The 17,898-nt window shown below is 38.5% G+C and overlaps 1 protein-coding gene across 1 annotated transcript in view; it reads left to right on the top strand.

Annotated features, from left to right (window-relative positions):
* Positions 1-17,898, top strand: part of KLHL29 (kelch like family member 29) — a 247,113-nt gene that overhangs the window by 176,076 nt on the left and 53,139 nt on the right. The window contains exons 4-5 of the mRNA XM_054383715.1: positions 467-605; positions 15,654-15,853. Of these exons, the coding sequence (XP_054239690.1) occupies positions 467-605; positions 15,654-15,853 (339 nt within the window). The remainder of the gene's footprint in view (positions 1-466; positions 606-15,653; positions 15,854-17,898) is intronic.

Raw genomic sequence — 17,898 nt, 5'->3', positions numbered from 1 at the left:
TATCCAGTTCATATTGCATCATAATACCATATTTTTACTAATGTTATTCTAGTATGTTCAAAACTTATTTGCATTTGGATAGAAATTCATTAGCTCTTGATTTTTATTATAACAAATTATTTTAACTTTTCTGTGATAATGCATTCTCTGTGTTTCTGATTTGCTGATGCTGAAATATTTTGGTTTCAATTTTAACCCTGCCAAATTTAGGCTTGGTTTTGCTTTTTTTCTGTATATGTATTTCAGTTGTTTAGACCTACTGGTTCCTGCTTTTTTTTCTTTTTCTTTTTTTAATATGTTATGTTTGTAACTTCTGACTGTCTGTGTTGAGCCAATCTTGCCAACAAAAATATCAGTTGTTTCCTGTTTCTCTACTTCTTTACAAAAAAAATTAAAAAGTAAAAAGTAAAAATAAAAAAAACTCTTAATGGGAACCCTGGCACTGTCTGTCTTCTCTGTTCTGCAGAAATGTTGAAGGAGTTGAACCAGCAACGCAGAGCGAAAGAGTTTACAGACCTGAAAATTATTGTTGAAGGCAAAGAGTTTGAAGTCCACCAAAATGTTCTAGCTTCCTGCAGCTTGTATTTCAAGGACCTGATTAAAAGGTTTGCCTTCCTTCCAGCTGTGATCTGCTCTGTTCTTTTGTAGGGCGCATTTGTGTCGCTTTTTTTTTCCTCCCCTCTCTTGCAGGTTTATGAAGATTGAATCTCCTGTCACAGAGCCAGTAGCCATTCTTTCCACCTCCTCTGAATGTATTTCCAAACTGAGACTCAGACCCATTTATTACATATCTGACTCGTACAGTGTAATTATTTCTGATGAGTAGAGGCCAGTTTGGGCTGAAGAAAGCGTTCCACCACTGAGAGATCTTAAGATTTAAACTCAGCTGCTAATGGTGATTCAGTGATTCATACCACAAATAAAAACTATTGCTATCGATGTTTTCAAGGGACTCTGTCCTTCAGGCTACAATAAGCCATCGGCTGAGACATCTTGCTACTAAAGCATTTGGAGTATCGTAATCCCTTCACCCCAAAATCTTTTGTTACATGCTTTGTGTGGCTTTCGTGGGCAAAGGGATTGATATTTTTATTATTTGGGGACATTAAAAGACGAAAAGTCAACTGACGAATCTCTCCGTAAAAGATTGGAAGTAAGATGATCTTCTGGTCAAAATATAGCTCAGTCTGCATGTTAGACTAAGGGTAGGGTTTTTTCCTATAAACAGTCTAGCTTAGGGTACAATATGTACATATTTTCTAAACATCCTGTCTCCACCTTTGCATTCCCCCCTCCTCTGTTTCTAGCCGATTGATTCTAAACAGTGCATGATAATCTTTTTTTTCCATTACATTGATTTTTCAATTTGTATGCTTCATATACTTGCATAGGAATAAATCAGTACTCTCGTATTATTAGTAACTTAGAGTAGCAAGTAGGGAGAAAAAAAAAAGCATGAGGATAACTTTCATTTTTCTCTCAATCATCAGCAAATTAATACAGCTGCTGATTTTGCCTTGCAGTATTTTCCTGAGCAGACTGAGCCTGGACTGTGCTAAAAAATGGGATTAAAGAACATTTTGCTTGCTTCAAATCCTGTATTTAAATTTTGCCAACTAACACAATAGTGACTGTATTTTATTTCAGGATGGCATATTGGCTGGTATCTCCTTACATTGTATTATGTCCTTTTGCACAATGCTGTTTTTATAATTATGGATATATATTACATTTCTATGATATAAATGTGCTGACTCCCTTATCAGTTATTCATAAAAAATATGTTGGCCTAGGAAGCATGTCTTTTCCCCTCTGTAAATCTAATGATTGCTAACTGTAGCTATGCCAGATCTATCCTGTACTTTCCTCTTCTGTCTGCTCATTATCATTTAATTGTTAAGGCTACAGTATATGCTTTCTAGGGTGATAGAGAGTGAAGTCTACAGGGAAAGAAAGATCTTAGCATCAACTTATAGAAATCCAATAACTGACTAGCCAAAGACTGTAATTTGGGTTTTGTTATGAAGACATCTGCTGGTTTGCAGAAGTCACCAGGCAGCATCCATTTCTAGAAGCACACTGAGAAATCTCATTGCTTTATTATTTAGTTATCAGAAGTAGATATGCTTTAAACTGAACACTACTCTGATAAGAATTCATTTAAAACAAATTTTAAAACCCAAACCTTTTTAAATGCTGTGGAAAGAGACTAAGAAAACAAAAACTTAGTTTTAAGCATTTAACTGTCTTTCAGCTGCTCACATAAAGCTCACAGGTATTACAAGAAAAAATTTAGCCCATTTGCCAACCTCACCACTTTTTGCCTTCTTTCACATCATCAGCAGCAATAAATATTCCACAGGCTGATTTGTGTCTGCACTCAGGTCGCTCCATCCCAGTTATCGTCTATATATAAACCTCAGTCACACACATGTAACCTTGATGAAGGCTAATGCAGTTGCACAGGTGTATCCAAGGCACAAACACCTTTATTACTGATGATGATGATGCTTGAATAAGGAAAAATCCAGCTTGATATCTAGTTGAGCTTGCAAAACTGCCAGCTGAGAAAAATAAATATTCATCTGTAGACAGAGCAAATGTGTCTTTGTGAGACAAGGAAGTCAGGGCTGTGGGCTGGAATTTTTAAAGACTTGTTTTTTTATAGGATACTTGCAGTGTAAAGGCTGGTCCTTTTAGAAACCCCAGTGAAGTCAATAAAAGTCAAGAACTCAAGGTGCAAGACACACTAGTTATTTTGCAGGGTCATGCCCTTAATAATGCAGAATCATTATAGTTCACAGAGTCAGTATGTTTATAAATACATCTAGAATCCTCTCCTGATATGTTAGAAGCACCTTTGAGATAGTCTTAAAGATTTATGTGATTGTGTTGCATTCTTTGGGGTCTTATAGAAATAAAAAAGAAATGGCAATTTTTCCTAAAGAAAAAAAGAGATCTCTTTATAATAAATATAAAGAACATTCCAATCATTGTGTGCTAGGGTTAAACTCTAATGCCATCCCAAACAAAGGCAGCAATGCATTACCAGAAATGTCAATGGAAAAATGATCTATTCATGAAGGTTCTATATGCATCTGTATAAAGGTGCAAAACAAAAAAATAGTATCTTTCAGAATATTAACTTTGACTGTTCTTTGCCACAGGCTAGGTATTATTAAACTCAGGTTCTGCCATTGATTCCACTATGTCTTGGGATTGATATCTGGTGGTAGAGTAGCAAGTTGTGTCTCAAAACAATAAAGGAGAAATACCAATCAGGAGAAAACCAAATAAGATCAATTATCCCCTCCTCAAAAATATCCCTAAGTATAGACAGAAAGTATAATAGAACTAGTGACTGTGTGTCTCAAGGAAGGCTATTTGATGAGAATTAGTCATAGCATGGGAAAAAATACATTGTTTTTATTGCACTGGAGTGAACAGCTGATAGCCAGACTTGATTGACCAAAGTAATTCTGAAATTATTTATTTATTAAACAAATTTAGTAATGAGAACACACTTTGAAACCCCTTTATAGTTTCTCAGAAAAGGATTTGTCCTGCAGCATGATAAGCATTTTGGTCCTCATCCAGAAAAGTTCTTGTTCCATGTGATTTTTCTTGTGAATCTCTGAGCATGGCCCTTTTGAGGTTGGCTTAATCCAGTCTTGAGTCTAAACTCACCATTAAACTAGCACTGCGCTATTGGAAGCAGTTTAACCAGCCCCCATCAGGAACTGTGCAGCACTCGAGCCAAAGCTTGGACTTGACATTCATCTCCCTCCCAACAGTAGCTGATGGTAAAAAGTAATCTTAGTCCTTTTTCAGTTCAAAATCATCTGAAAAAGATTGTATGTATTAGGAACAGCAGATGTGAAATGTTACTGATATCTGTTCCATTTCACTGTGCCCAGGAAGGGAGGAAAGTGAAGTGCAGGAAAGGGATGGGAAGGTGGGAAGATGGTTGCATGCCCAAGGCTGATCCTACATTACGACATATTGCAATACCCTCCTAGTCTGTGAATCTATCCCTAAAAAAACTCAGGAACATTTTGGGGAGTGTTAGGTTTTCTTCAGTTTTCTTCATAAAATCCTCTTTAAACTGTATTCTTTTTTGGGTGAATATTTGAGCCTACTTTATGACAGGTATGGGGTTGAATACTTGGTCTTACTGCTTGCTCCTTCAAGCCTAGAACACACTAAGGAGCTGATATACTTTATCTGCACTGAGGAAAATCATGTGATCAGCTTCTTCAAACTGATCCTTGCAGGATTACTGTACTCATAGGACTTCAGAAGAAAACGGATGATAAATAGCAGCTGAAATAGGATTCTGCCTCCTGTATGCCATCTTAGGTATTTTAAGTGTACCATCAACCACAGGTGCTTCCAATCTGCCTGACTTTGGCCTCTAATTTGCAGCTGTATTTTAACTACTTAAGAAATCAGCCTTCCAAAGGAAGCGTCTAATTTATGGTGTAGGCAATGAAGAGAGGCACCTTGAAGGCTTCCAGAAGGAACATTTTCTCCTGATTCAGGTACCTATGTGCAGGCAGGTAGGAGATCCCTGTGGAGCAATGAGAGGTCCTTGTTTCTCACTGTTAGTCAATCAGTGTTTAGGCTTGAGGTTTACATCTTAGACTCTAAGGTTGATGTAAAAGAGGTGTCTAAGATATGAGGTGAAGGGCAAAGCCATCCATCTTTGCTATTAAATAGAGAGATGAAATAATTTGCTTTGATTATGGACTTACGAGACTATTGCATTGCTTCCTTCAGAAGTCCAGTGTAAGCTGGTTATCTAGGCTGCCTGTGCAGTTATGAGGGAAGAAGGGAATGTCCATAGGGTGATTCATCCCATCTAATGATAAATAACATGAATTGTCTTCTGGAAGTGCTCATTTCTCATTGTCCAGAGAGAAAGACCAGCCTCAATTACAGTTGGCTGAAAGTATCTAAATGATTCCTTCTAGAAAAAATGATTGTTTGTGTCACACACATATGCTTATCTATGTTCACAGAAATAAATAATTAGATCAGGATCTATCAAAAAATCCCCAAAATGCCCCTCTCGCAAAGCACAAACATTCTTATTTAAACCATTCTTGGGCTGGAAAAGGAAAGAAATGGTCTTTGTCTTTGCTCCTGCCTTAGAAGAAACGATGAAAGATATATGTGATGTATGGAAGGAAGGAAGGAGGGGAAAATCCCATGAAGAGGCTTTTTTTTTTCCAGATGCATTTGGGATAGACAAATACAGCTGCTGATAAATGGACTGTCTGATATTTCCATAACAAAGAAAGCATCACCATAATATTTTAATTTGCTGCTTTCTTTTTCTTAACCCAAAATGCTGTAATCTCTACCAAATATGACATTAATAATAGGAGGCACTTGACCTAAAAGTCTCTTCATGGCTGTAATGCTGGGTTTTATAAGTAGACTTTAGTTTTGTTTCCTTCCTTACTAAAGATAGACAGTTACTGTCCCACAAGCATTATCATGACACTGTCTAACCTTACAGTCATCCTGGTTGCCTGATTCCACTACCACAGAGCAGTAAGTCACATACACAAAGAGACTGGCTCACAAGAAGCAAGCATCTGTGATGCAGTGTAATCATGTAACACTATGTTCATACTTCTTTTCCTAGGAAGCAAAGCCAGTGATTTCAAGGCCAAATTGCTTTTCCACAATACCTTCCCTCTTTTTGCAATCTGAAGACTGGGGGGAGGGGAGGGTGTTTGGTTTGGTTTGGTTTGGTGTTTTGTTTTTTTTTTTTTTTTTCTAAAATAGGGTTGTATATACTCTCTGATGGCTTTAAGGCAGGGCAGGAGCAGTAAAACATTTAGGGTGAGAGGACCAAGTTCCTTTTGCTTTATACACACACTGAAGACAGAGATGTCATTCTGCATTTTACACCATTGTGTAGAAAGGAAGTATTTGGATGCAAGACAGAGAAACCTGCCACTATCCATCTGAAACAGTCTGACAAAACTGCAAAAGCATTTAGCTGTCTGGAAAACAGACTGTCTGGTTCTTGTTTATATTATAAAAAGCCCAAAATGAGAAATAGCAGATGAAAGAAAAATCTACTCTTGGTGACCTCTTCGTGTTTTCTTGCTTATTAAGAACCTTGCTTTTAACTCCTGGAGAGGAGCAAACAGATTTCTACATCTGCATGCTTCAACTCTATTGTAGAACAGAATGAATGGGGAGACAAATGAAAACATTTCTTTTAAAACAGAGAAATAGGGAGTTAAAAATATGATGTTTGTTTCAGGTGCTGGAAGGGGTTTATTGACATACAGCATCAGTGGTTTCTGGTAAATCATTTAAAAAAAAATATAAGAATGAGAGATTCATGGGAGTATAAAATGCTCTTTGCCCTTTTCTGCCAGGGTGCAAGTGTAAATTATAATGTGGATGGCATTTGTCTCTTAAACAAGGGACTGATAATTGCTATATGTTGGGTGCAAAATCTTGGCACAGGAAACAGCTTTCTGTTTTCAGCAGACCTTTTCCATGAGCGCACTTCACTTGCTCTGCCTGGCCGAGCAGCCACACTCCCACCCGCCTGTCAGAGCTGCCTGCTGGGTTTCAAATTTTGCAGCTGCCAGGCCTTGGAAAACATGTTTTCACCAAGCAAATATGTATGGTCTTCCACATAAATGAATCCCAGCTTACAAATAGTCAGTTGCTGGGCTACCAAGCGAAGGAACTGCCACAAAAGCCATAGCAGGCGTTGCAGCCTGGCTATTTCTAGCCTGGTGAGCATGGCCATGGATTAGTAGGGTGAGTTAATTGGACTGGATGTTGGTCTGAAAGGAGGGACAGGTCGATCTACCCCATTCTGTAGAGAGACGGCGGCAAGGAGGACAGAAAGATGTCTTTTCAAGCCTTCAGGTACAGATTCATGATGGCTGCCGCTTGCAGAGGCACCAAGCACTTTTAACTTCTCACTTCTCTCTCCTTCCTTGACAGCATCTCTGTTTACTGTAGTTTGAGCTTCTTGCTCACATAATTTCTACACACAGCTACAAATCCTGTAGATCATATCCAAGGAATGACAGACTAATCAACTCTCTTGCTCCAGCCAGACATATCTGCAAGCCATGCAGCTGTCTAAAACCATAACATGTGGTTCCCAGTGACCTGCCTACATTTACTTACATCTCACTGTCTAGAGACATGACTTTGTTGAAATTTAGGGTGAAAGGGAACAATTATCTAACAAGGTACATTTCAGTCTAAACTGGTCAAAGACAATAAAAAAAACTTAACCACATAGAAACTGGAGCCATGTTCTTTAAAGCTGTAATTTTTGGGCCACTCCCAGAAAACAGTCTTGCCCTAAAACAAGGGTAATCTAGTCTCCAACTCTAGTGTGCTTGCAGATAGCTCCAGTTCATTTCCTTTCATTTAAATCAGTAAGGATTAGGATTGGGTAATGAATTCGAATTAGTATGTCCAGGTTGTGATCCTATCAGATCACGGTCCCCTCTTTTTACTTGCAAAGTGCTAAGCTTTGATGACTGAAATTGTGAGCAGTTCTGCTGGGTGATGTGAGCAGGGAGTGATGGGGTGAGAAGAGCTGCCTACCCTTTTCCCGTGGGTACTGTGGCCATAGGTTACGCAACGTGTTGCCTTCCATTAATGTCCAGAGCACAGGCTGGCTCTACGCATCCATAGAAAAGCACTAGCAACACCCTATAGCTGGAGTGAGAAAGAACCAGTGCCTGACAGAATTAATTCTAATTACTGAAATGCTGATTGAGATCATGTGGCACTACCATAATCATAGTAGTGGCAATAAATAATAATTGTGGTTATCATTATTTTATTATTATTTTCCCTCTAGACATTGCAGTGATAAGAAAGAGCCTTGGATAGACTTACCCAGATAATTACTTGTATAAATTTCACCACATTCCTAACAAACATTTATTAGCTGCATAATGCCATCTCTCTGCTAAGCTAGTTTTTGACGATGTAGTAAGTATCAGCAAAATGAATCAGGAAGAGCTGGTTAAGTGAATAAGGTATAAGTTTTATGAGAATAATATTTTATTAATCATCATTCTCATATAATCTACCAAAACTGGCTTGCATATTTAATTTACCTTTATCAAATAGCAGCTCTATCCCCAGACTGTTTTGCTATGTATTTGCTGAGTTAGGCTGCCAGAGATACTTGCAAATAAATTAGATCCTGTGCTCTTAATAAGTTGGCCCTGTTTCTTGCTTTTCTGCTAGTAGATTGTGAGATTCAGTTTATTCTCAGTCCCTAGCAAAACTCGAGGTCATGAAATGCTGTTCTTCCAAGGGCAGTCCCTATTCACTTCTTCACTTCTTGCTAGTCGCTTAAGCCAGCATCTTCAAACTCATCATCTTCTTTCTTAGATCTCAGCAGGGAGTCAGATTTGTGCCTCCAAGTGGTCTCCGACACTGCAACATTACAGGCTGCCTCTGATCCTGTGCCTTTAGAAACAGTCTTAAATGAGCAGTTAGATTGTGTTCAGTCAGTGAATAGCATTAAGGGTATATAGAAGACGTGGCTCTTTTGTTTGTTTTATTGTATTCTGGCCATGTTGTCCATGAACAAAAGCATTTGCTGTTAATCCCGTTGCTTGTCTTGGTTTGTAATAATCATTCCTGCGATGGCAAATTAGCAGAAGCTGGTACTGTATGCCTGAGCTCACAGCCATTAATTTTCCTGATTTTCTTCTGACAGAGCAGGTGCAAACTGGCAGCATTTGAACCTAATAAGTTACACTAGTCTTGCCAAATTTTGTCTGCCTGGAACAAGGAACATTATTTGTATCAACATGTTGGTAAAGAGTGAGCAAATGGATTTGTTGGTCAGGTAAATTCTCATGACAAATTTGCAAGCCTGTGTTTAAGTAATGTAATTTATTTAATCTTGTGATTTTACTAGTTCATACAATAGCACCATTACAGTATATGTTTTTTTCTCTTATGAGACAAATGGATAGTGGCTGAGGCTCAAAGATAGTATTTATCTACAAAATAGTATAATGAAGTCAGAGATTTGCAACTTAATACGTTTTGAGCAGATAAAATAATTCCAAAGAAGTGATGCTGTAATGCATTTTTGAAAAATCCTATTTAATAGAACACTCAGTGCCTTATGACATGCATATTGCAATAATGTTGCTCTATAAATGTCCCTTCCTGTCATCATTTACATGATTGATTACCTTGCAGCTGCATAAACTTGAATACCTCAGTAAAAACCTTCTACCTGAGTATGCACGTGGATCTTTCTCTGTGTGTCATAGAAATGCATGTTGGTTTGTTTGGGCATCTATGCTTTTATATCTCATGAGTGTGTAATTATGATAAATCAAGCTCTTTGGTACGAAATACAACTTCCCGTGTAGAGTGCTGTGTCTCTTCTGTTCATAGCTGAAGATTGCCTGTAATATAATGAAGTGCCTTTGTTGCTTCTCCTAAGATAAATAGCCATGTTGGTTCTGAACCATTAATAACCCTGAGGATGGTGAAAAGTCAAGTAGTGGACAGTTAAGATGCAGCAATGTTGCACTCTCTCCTTTGCTGGAGTTTCAATGCTTTAAGCATTATGTTCAACAGGAAAGATGTTCAGTCTAAGTTGTATGGACTTGAACAGAAGTTTCTAATGAGCACATGGCTAACAGACTCTTAAGCTTCATGCAGAGCTGCCTGTCCCAGTTTGGACTCCTTCCTTTGGTAATCAAAGTAATGTGAAAGAGATAGAAAAAACATAGCTTCATCAAAGTGTTTCATCTTGAATAAAAATCTGGGGTTTCCTGTTTTCTGTACACTGAAATGGTGTCCAGGGAACAAAGTCATTTAATGCTCTCTTTTTTTTTTTTTGGTTGCAAATATTTTGCTCTAGTGGAGTGGGAATACAATTCTTGTAAGGTAAACACCTATGTTCCTAATTATGAAAGCAAGCCAGCCCCATCAAGCTGATGAGGCAGACCCTGGGAGAGTGCAAGACGAAGAGGCCAAGAGGCAGCTGGCCAGTGGGACAGGTCATTGCTTTGGTTCATGCAGGGAAGCACTAACCCCAAAACATGGGCTTCGGTCCAGGGTGGAGCTGGAGCTCCTGCCTGTGTGGCAGCAGTCCCATAGCCTCCCTTTAGCTCAAATATGCTTTTTAGTGGAGGATATTCAGATTCCTTAGTTACATGACATCCTGAGCAATAGGTAGTCAAGGTAGCAATTATTTGTCTTTGTATTACAGTACCATAATCAGTGTGTTTTCCTATTTCTTAAGAGTTCTGAGTGTAGTCTGAACAAAATTGGAACAAAATTAGCTCTCTGCCATTGTCTTCAAAGATTTTTCCCATGTGTCCAGGGAAGGATCACAAATGATAATTCTGAATGTGTGTTTATTTTAAAAGATAATCATTTATTTCAGTGCCTTCTTGGAAATCTTAAATATACATCATAGCCTGAGTCTACAGCACAGTGAGTCATATGGCTTTGAATGTAAATAGGTGTCACAAACTCTGTCAGTCCTCCTGTTCCCAACCAAGCAGCCTGGGAAGAATCTGAACCAACTGTTCCTAGGCAGTAATGTACATTTACATAAAATGTTTCACATTTCTCATGTTTATTCCGTGCAGATGGCCCCATTTTGAACATCCAGAATTTGTTTTGACTTTGTGACTATAGCTTGTAAACAGAGAGTTGGCTGGCATCTGTACTCAGTATAGGTAGCTTTTTGTATTTAATCTAAAATTGAGTAAAGCCAAACCATTAGTCAGTGAAAATAATGTTGCAAGCTGGTTAAAGGCAGGATACCCAAACCAAGAGGGAAGCCTGAATCAGAGGTGGCAGCGCTGTCCGTAAACTAACAAATTGATGGGCTAGCAGTGTTTCACTTGCATAGCTGCTTTATCTAGACTCTAAATGCAGCTTTGTAAATCTCACTCTTAAATATTTTGAACAGAATCACACAGAAATTCTGTTATGTGAGTATGGTGATACAGATAATGCTGAGAAAATGCATAGACTCACATAACTCAAGATGCAGAAAAGTCTGTTGCATCTCTGTTAAGCATAAAAGCACCAGTGCTGACTCTAGTTTCTGTGTATTACATGTAAGGAAGTTATTTTCAAGGACAAATTAATTCCAAAAATATGAAGTTCTCTATTTTTTTTTTTATTGTGTCAGTTTGACCCCCTAAATCTTGCAGGTAAGGTTTTAGGGTTATTTTTCCTGCTTTCAGTATTTAAATATTTTAGCTCTTTTCTGTATATTAGTTAACAGAAAGGGACACCGATTTTGATTTGTTATTTGAGAGTGTAGTCAAGCTATCTTTTGCTTTAAAAAGTTCCCTGTGCCTTGGTCTTCTCTAGTTTAAGAATTAAGTTGAAGGATAAGTAGCCAGAGTATGTTCAAAGGCCTTGGCTTTATTTTGACCTAACTATTCTAAACAATAGAAAATAGTCTTTCAGTAATTCCCCCCTTACCCATTCAGTGTATCTGTGCTTCCTGCTTATCTGCAGTTTCAGTTCTGCTTGCACATTGCTCAGGTCTATCACCTTGCTGGAGAAACACATAATTTGTAAATTTGAAAGAATTCCCCAACAGCTACCATAAAATTAAGCTGTTAAAGAGCTCTTGCAGGTTGTTTAAATGTAGGCCTAAACAAACCTCTTTGGTGTTTAGCTCAAGATAAATCTTTTTTAAAAATCCTGTTCTAAATCACTTCCCAATTTTAATGAGTTTATATATCAGCCTTTGCCAGATTTTTACTGTAGCTGTTCTGCAAGATTACAGCCATGATAAAGTAAGGACTAAAATTGTTTATTATATATTATTCTTCAGAAGCAAAACTTTTTTCCCCTAGAGGCTGTTGGGAGAGCTATTGATTTTCTGCCATAATGTGAAATGTGTGACCTTTATAATATGAGCAATGATTACAAAGCCAATAAAATGACATCATTGTGTTTAAACTTTAGAGTTCTCAGGGCAAACAGCAGAATGTGCCACTTTTAATGATGTCCATGGATGATATGTGTACATTGCATGGCTTCAAGTAAGACTGAAACATGAAACACAAAGCAGAAGGGCTCTCCATCCAAAAAATACCCCGTGTTTGTGACAGGAGTGTATGTACCAGGTAGATCTGTGCCTTTCTCCAACTCTTAAGGCAAGAAATCAGTGCTTTTCTGAGACCATATTTTTCTAGATGCTTGCATCCTACCCATGCAGCTGAGAAAACTCCTAATGTGATGCAGGATGAGATCTTTGTTGCACAGCTGTGTGCATTCATTCAGATTTTGCCCAATCCACTGCATTTACAGAACTAAATTCTATTTTAGTAATGCAGTTTAGCCACTTCACTGCAGTTCCCCTAGAGTACCTAAGAGAAAGCTCCATCCTAAACAGATGAAGTATAACTACACAGTTCCTGATAATACTCTAATACCTCTGAAAACAAGGAGCACAGAAATCTTCAGTCAAGCTTGAGGGCGAATATGGCAACCTGATTCATTTTTAAATCATTTTGAGAAGAAATTTATGAATTTTCCACTTCAGTTACATCAGAATTTCCTCACTTTATTTTCTTCTCTTCCTTCAAGTCCTCATTTTCAGTCCATTAGAACCTCCTTTGTCCAATTCTCTCTCTGGTCTGTAGCCCATACCGAGCCAGATTCCCAGCATGGAAACCAGGGTAGCTGTGGTTTCCCTGCACAGGTTGCAAGCCTGCACTCAGTATTTGGTCCAGCTAAATGTGGAGCTGAGAGCTCACTGCTGAGAAAGAACAAGCAAAACAGCACAACACATTCAAGGCACTGCAGAGGAATGAGTAGGTATAATTTTCTTTCCCATTTCTGGCTCATTGTGTAATATCAATAATCTCTCTAGCTTTGTATTATACTTGCTGTAAGTGGCTCTAGTGATTGATTAAACACCTTAGCTTTTCTTTGGCGTTTAATCAATTGCAGCAGCAGTTTATTGCTTGGTGTATTACAAAGTAAAAGAGATTATTACTTAATTATTCTGAAAAATAGCAGCTTGCAGTTGTTGCTAACATGGGTATGTGTCTGCACTGACGCTGGTGTCACATCATCCTTCCCTTTGTGCCTGCTGCTCTCTGCACTGAGTGAGAGGATGTGATTCCCGATGGATCACGCACAGTCACTCCCTCAGCCATCACCAGCGCAGTGCAATTAGTGGTGTTAAATAAATAATTGCTTCTGGTGGAGCTTCCCACAGTGCAAAGAGCATGATTCTGTCACTTGCTGGGTACCTCCAAATCTCACTTAGATTTTAGGCAATGCCCTTATTAACCAGCCCACATGAATATGAACTTACGTTCAGGTACAAAATCCTTCTGAAAGCAATTCAGCAAGAATAACTTTGATGCTAGGAGGCATTTCGATAGCCTAGGGTGCAGCACCAGTTGTGTGCACAACTAGAGATAAATCTGATATGAGGGCATATTATTAGTATTAAGAGTGTGAGAAACAAACAAACAAAACACAACCTTTTTCTGACATCCTCTTGAGGATCTAGGAATTGACAACTCTTCTGTTTTGACACCTGAGGTTTTCTGCCTCATGAAAAAATGAGTCTATATGCAAGAGATCAGAAAGAATATTGTTGTGTGATGAAGCATAAGGATTCAGGGTAGTGTACACGTCTCTGTGCACGTGGGGGTGCCACAGCTATCTTGATCAGTATGTATTCTTACCCACCTGCTTGTGGAACAGGGTCTAACCCATCCATATTTCCATGCAAAGGGCTAGTCCAATATTTAGAATTTTTAAAGTGTGGGTTAGTTTCTCACTTTGCCCCTGACAATTCTGTATAACCATAGGCAAGTGATTTTTGTTTCGTTGTGCCTCAGTTTCCTTTTTTGAATGGGGTGATCATTGTTCTCTACCTTAGAGAAGCATATGAAGTTAAGCAGTACTTGCTGCTCCTACATTCTGACGATGGACACCATCTAAATAGTTTGAGATCATTAAGTCCAACTATTATCTAACTCTAACAAGTATGGTACTAAGCACATCCCTTAGCACCACGTGTGTGTGTCTTTTAAAGACCTCTGGAGATGGAGATTCAACCACCTCCCTCGGGAGCCTGTTCCAGTGAGGAAATTTCTTTTAATATCCAATCTAAACCTCCCCTGGTGCAATGTGAGACCATTTCCTCTCATCCTGTCAATGGAAGACCAGTGGCAAAGCATCCACTGCAAATTTTAAGCATTTCCCCAAATTATTTCAGGGTTTATTGAGGTGGGTGGAGTGTCATGAGGGAAGAAGATCAATCTTTATTTTTCCTCCATGATGTTAGTAATAGTCTGACCTTTCTAGGCAGCTTTGTCGATCCAAGAAGTTGGTAGTGTTCCTGTTCTTGCTTAAAGCTGGCGTTGCCTGTGAATAGTGATGCTTTGGCCAGTCCTTATCAGTCATGCAGCATCATGTACCGGTTTTGTGTCAATTGTGCAATGGCTTTTGCAAGTACTCTAGCAGAATTGGAGCAAGCAGACGTTGAGTGTCCAGTGACTAGGAGAAGTTCATGTTTCCGTGAGAAGGTGCTGGATGGTCCTAACCATTTAAAGAGTTTATTTTCTTACTCCAACAGATTCCCCCTCCCCTCCTTGATGTTACCAAATTTATCATTGCTTTTGTCTTTCAGGTGTAACCTGTCTTTAGTGTTGCAGACACATCAGCCAACCATGCATTAAGAACTGGGCCCTTATTTAATTCAGTATAATTTTCTTTTTGTCCGATAATTTCACAAGCACTAATCCACACTTCAAATGCAGGAGGTACTTTGATCCCCAAATTGTTCAGCACTTCATGCAGGAAAAACCATAGGCCACAGTCATGAAACTCCTAGAGGATGGCTGCTGGCTTCCTGTGGCAGAGCTGGTTGTTGTTTTCCCCCATCTCCCTTCTTTGCTCTAACCATTTTGTCTGTCTATCTTGTCTTGTATTCAGTTTTCAAAGCAATTGCCATGAAGGGCTTCCTTTTTTTAGTGCCTAAAGGGGAACAATAGATTTTTAGAATGAGCATATATTTATCTGTCTAAGTATATCATATCAATACTTTAATAAAACATACTGAGAAGTTCATGCTAAAGAGAAAAAAATGTTGTTTACTATTATTTTATGAAAAGGTCTTTAAATGTATCCTTAAATGCACATGACATTTAAAATTATTCCAGTGCTGGATTTCTGAAAAAGTAGATGACCTTTCTCTTGAAATTGGAGAGTGTTTTTTCCTTAACAGTTACATTGTGCACAGAAGATGGCATGTTAACCAAGATGTTAAAATATATTGTTTCCCTTTGAAAGCTAATACTGTTCCTCATTTTCATTAATGTCAGCTCATTCATTTTTTTCTTTCTTTCCTTTTCTTTTGCAACTGTTTTTGCATGAAAGTGCAAATAGCAATAAACAGATTTTTCATAAGACTTGCTTTAAGATTCTTCTTTTTCAGATCCAGTTAAAGTTTTTAAGTTCTGTTATTTTAAAATTCATATTCTTCAGTTCCGTAAACAAAAATAATGGAGAAATATAATGAGGTGCAAAGCAATTTTCTAGCCCTCACTAATCAATAAATGCCAACAAAATGGGAATGGTATAATGTCCATAATTTAATTGTCTGCTGTTACCAGGTCACCACGAGACAGTAGCAGAAGTGGGGAGAAGCTGGAACTGGCCATGTCCAACCTCACTGCGGATGTCCTGGAATTACTCCTGGAGTTTGTTTATACAGGTTCTTTGATCATAGATTCAGCAAATGCAAAGACCCTACTGGAAGCTGCCAGCAAGTTCCAGTTTCATACTTTCTGTAAAGTCTGCGTTTCATTTCTAGGTAAGAATCATTCCATCTAGTGAGGTTTTAAGATCTCGTTTTAAGGTTTGTAAGCCTTCCTTCTAACGACTTTTAAAAGATAATTAGGAAATACAAGATTAAATATAACTGGTGTGCCCTGTGTGCATAGAGAGCATTTGCCTCAGTGAGGATGTTCAGATCAACATCATCATCCATGCCTTTGGCCATGCTTTCACGGCTACATGAGAAGCCCATTCTTCTCATCCAGTGCCCCATGTCATCCTAGTCCTTGCATTTTCTGTATATTTTCCAGTATAGAATGTCTCAAAACAGTCCAAGATGACTGTTAATTTAGGCTGATCTGCAACCATCCAGTCCTATTTCTGTCATGGCAGAAGAGGAGTCAGAACTGGAGCTCAAATGAAACACATATTGGCTCAAATTCTTGCCTGTATCACATGCCACTCATTCACTGGTATGGCTGTAATATTGGGTAATGTGACAGTAAAAATTTACAAATTATTGACTCAAAGTTATTAATACAAAAAGTGTGGCTTCCTGTGTCCAAGTTCCTGGTATATTTTTGGGTATCTAGTTTCTATTAAGGCTCCCTCAACTCAGTATTGGAGATGTTATTCTATCTGGACCCTAGATATGTCTTTCAGCCCCATGAATTATAGGTTCTTCTTGCACAGTTCTGATTTTAAAATTATATCTAGAATTGCAGAGTGTGGAAGACAGAATTTAGAAAACGTTGCACTCATTAAGAAAAAAAAAAAAAAAAACAGCCACTGAAATGAGTCCAGTTTACTGCTGTGTTAATTTTCACTGCTAACCTGAGCTGCTGGCAAGATGAGTGGTGTGACTAGGCTGGTACAATACAGGCATCAGTAAAGCATCTGTGGTACTGTTTTCTTCTTTTCTTTCCAGCTGTTTATATGTCACTTGTTTAAAAGTCTGTTCTCAGATGGATAGGTAATGAGGAGATGGAATCTATGCTTTGCAATTCTTCTCAGTTGGTTGTACAACTCGAGTAAGAGCTCTGGCTCTGATATTGCTTTCCCCCAGCTTCTCTTTGTTACCTCTTAAAGTGACTGGATCCTAATGGCCTTTCCAGGAAAAGGAGATGTGTTTAAGTTGTGCTATCTCTATAAAGATCCAGCCACAAAACCAAAATACATTTATTTCACTAAATCAATGTGAAATTTCTTTTTTCCGATAGTTAATATTTGAAATCAGTGAACCATGTTATGGTGTGAAATAGTAGAGTTGGTTATAAGTTCAGTGATATATGGGGAGTTGCTGGAATCTTGTATTCTCATTTTGAGAATTCATGGAGTGTAATTGCTTATTTTTATTTATAGCTGTGGCTGGGTTGCTCTACAGAGATAGTAGAGCATTTCCCATCTAAAAAGTTAAGGGAAAGGCATTTTTTCATCTTTGTGGCTATTTTTCTCTCTTTTCATCTCAGCCACATCCCTGCAAAGGAAAAATATAATGAAATTCAGGGGTTTTCCCAGGGTTTCTGGAGGATTCACCAGGATAAATAGTGATTCTTTCCTCTCAGCAGCCATGTCTAAATAGTGAGAGAAGTAGAGGGAAGTCCAAGAGGCCCAAAGGAGTAGAACCCCCAAATTAATATGCCTGTTCAGCACAGCACCATCTCAGGGGAAATCTAGGTCATCCATTTCTTAGCTGTGAAGTTCCATCAGGATCCTAACTTGTTGATGTCCAAGCAGCTCTTGTGTCTCTACCCTGGGCCTCTCAGCAGCACTGGGTAGAGGCACCCTGCATCTACTTGCATTTTCTGGTGGAAACATGCTGCAAATGTGTCAAGAAAATGATTTCATTTCAACAGGGTATTTCTTAAGCTTCACTGGGCTAATTATAGTCATGTTCCCTCTCTCCCCCACATGCTGTCTCCTCTGCTTTTGTCTAGATCATGAGAAATGACAACAGTTTTGTGCCAACTGATGCAATGATGCTGACAAGTTCGTGTAGGTGCCATATGATAACTGGGAAAATGTTTGCAAACTGGTTTTACACCATCATCACAGTCATGGCTCAAATTGGATTTCACGTGA

Source organism: Indicator indicator, chromosome 9, assembly GCF_027791375.1.
Source record: "Indicator indicator isolate 239-I01 chromosome 9, UM_Iind_1.1, whole genome shotgun sequence".
In the NCBI taxonomy this organism is placed as follows: Eukaryota; Metazoa; Chordata; class Aves; order Piciformes; family Indicatoridae; genus Indicator; species Indicator indicator.
The sequence above is the reverse complement of the archived record's forward strand: the minus strand, read 5'-3'. Positions and strand labels throughout refer to the sequence as shown.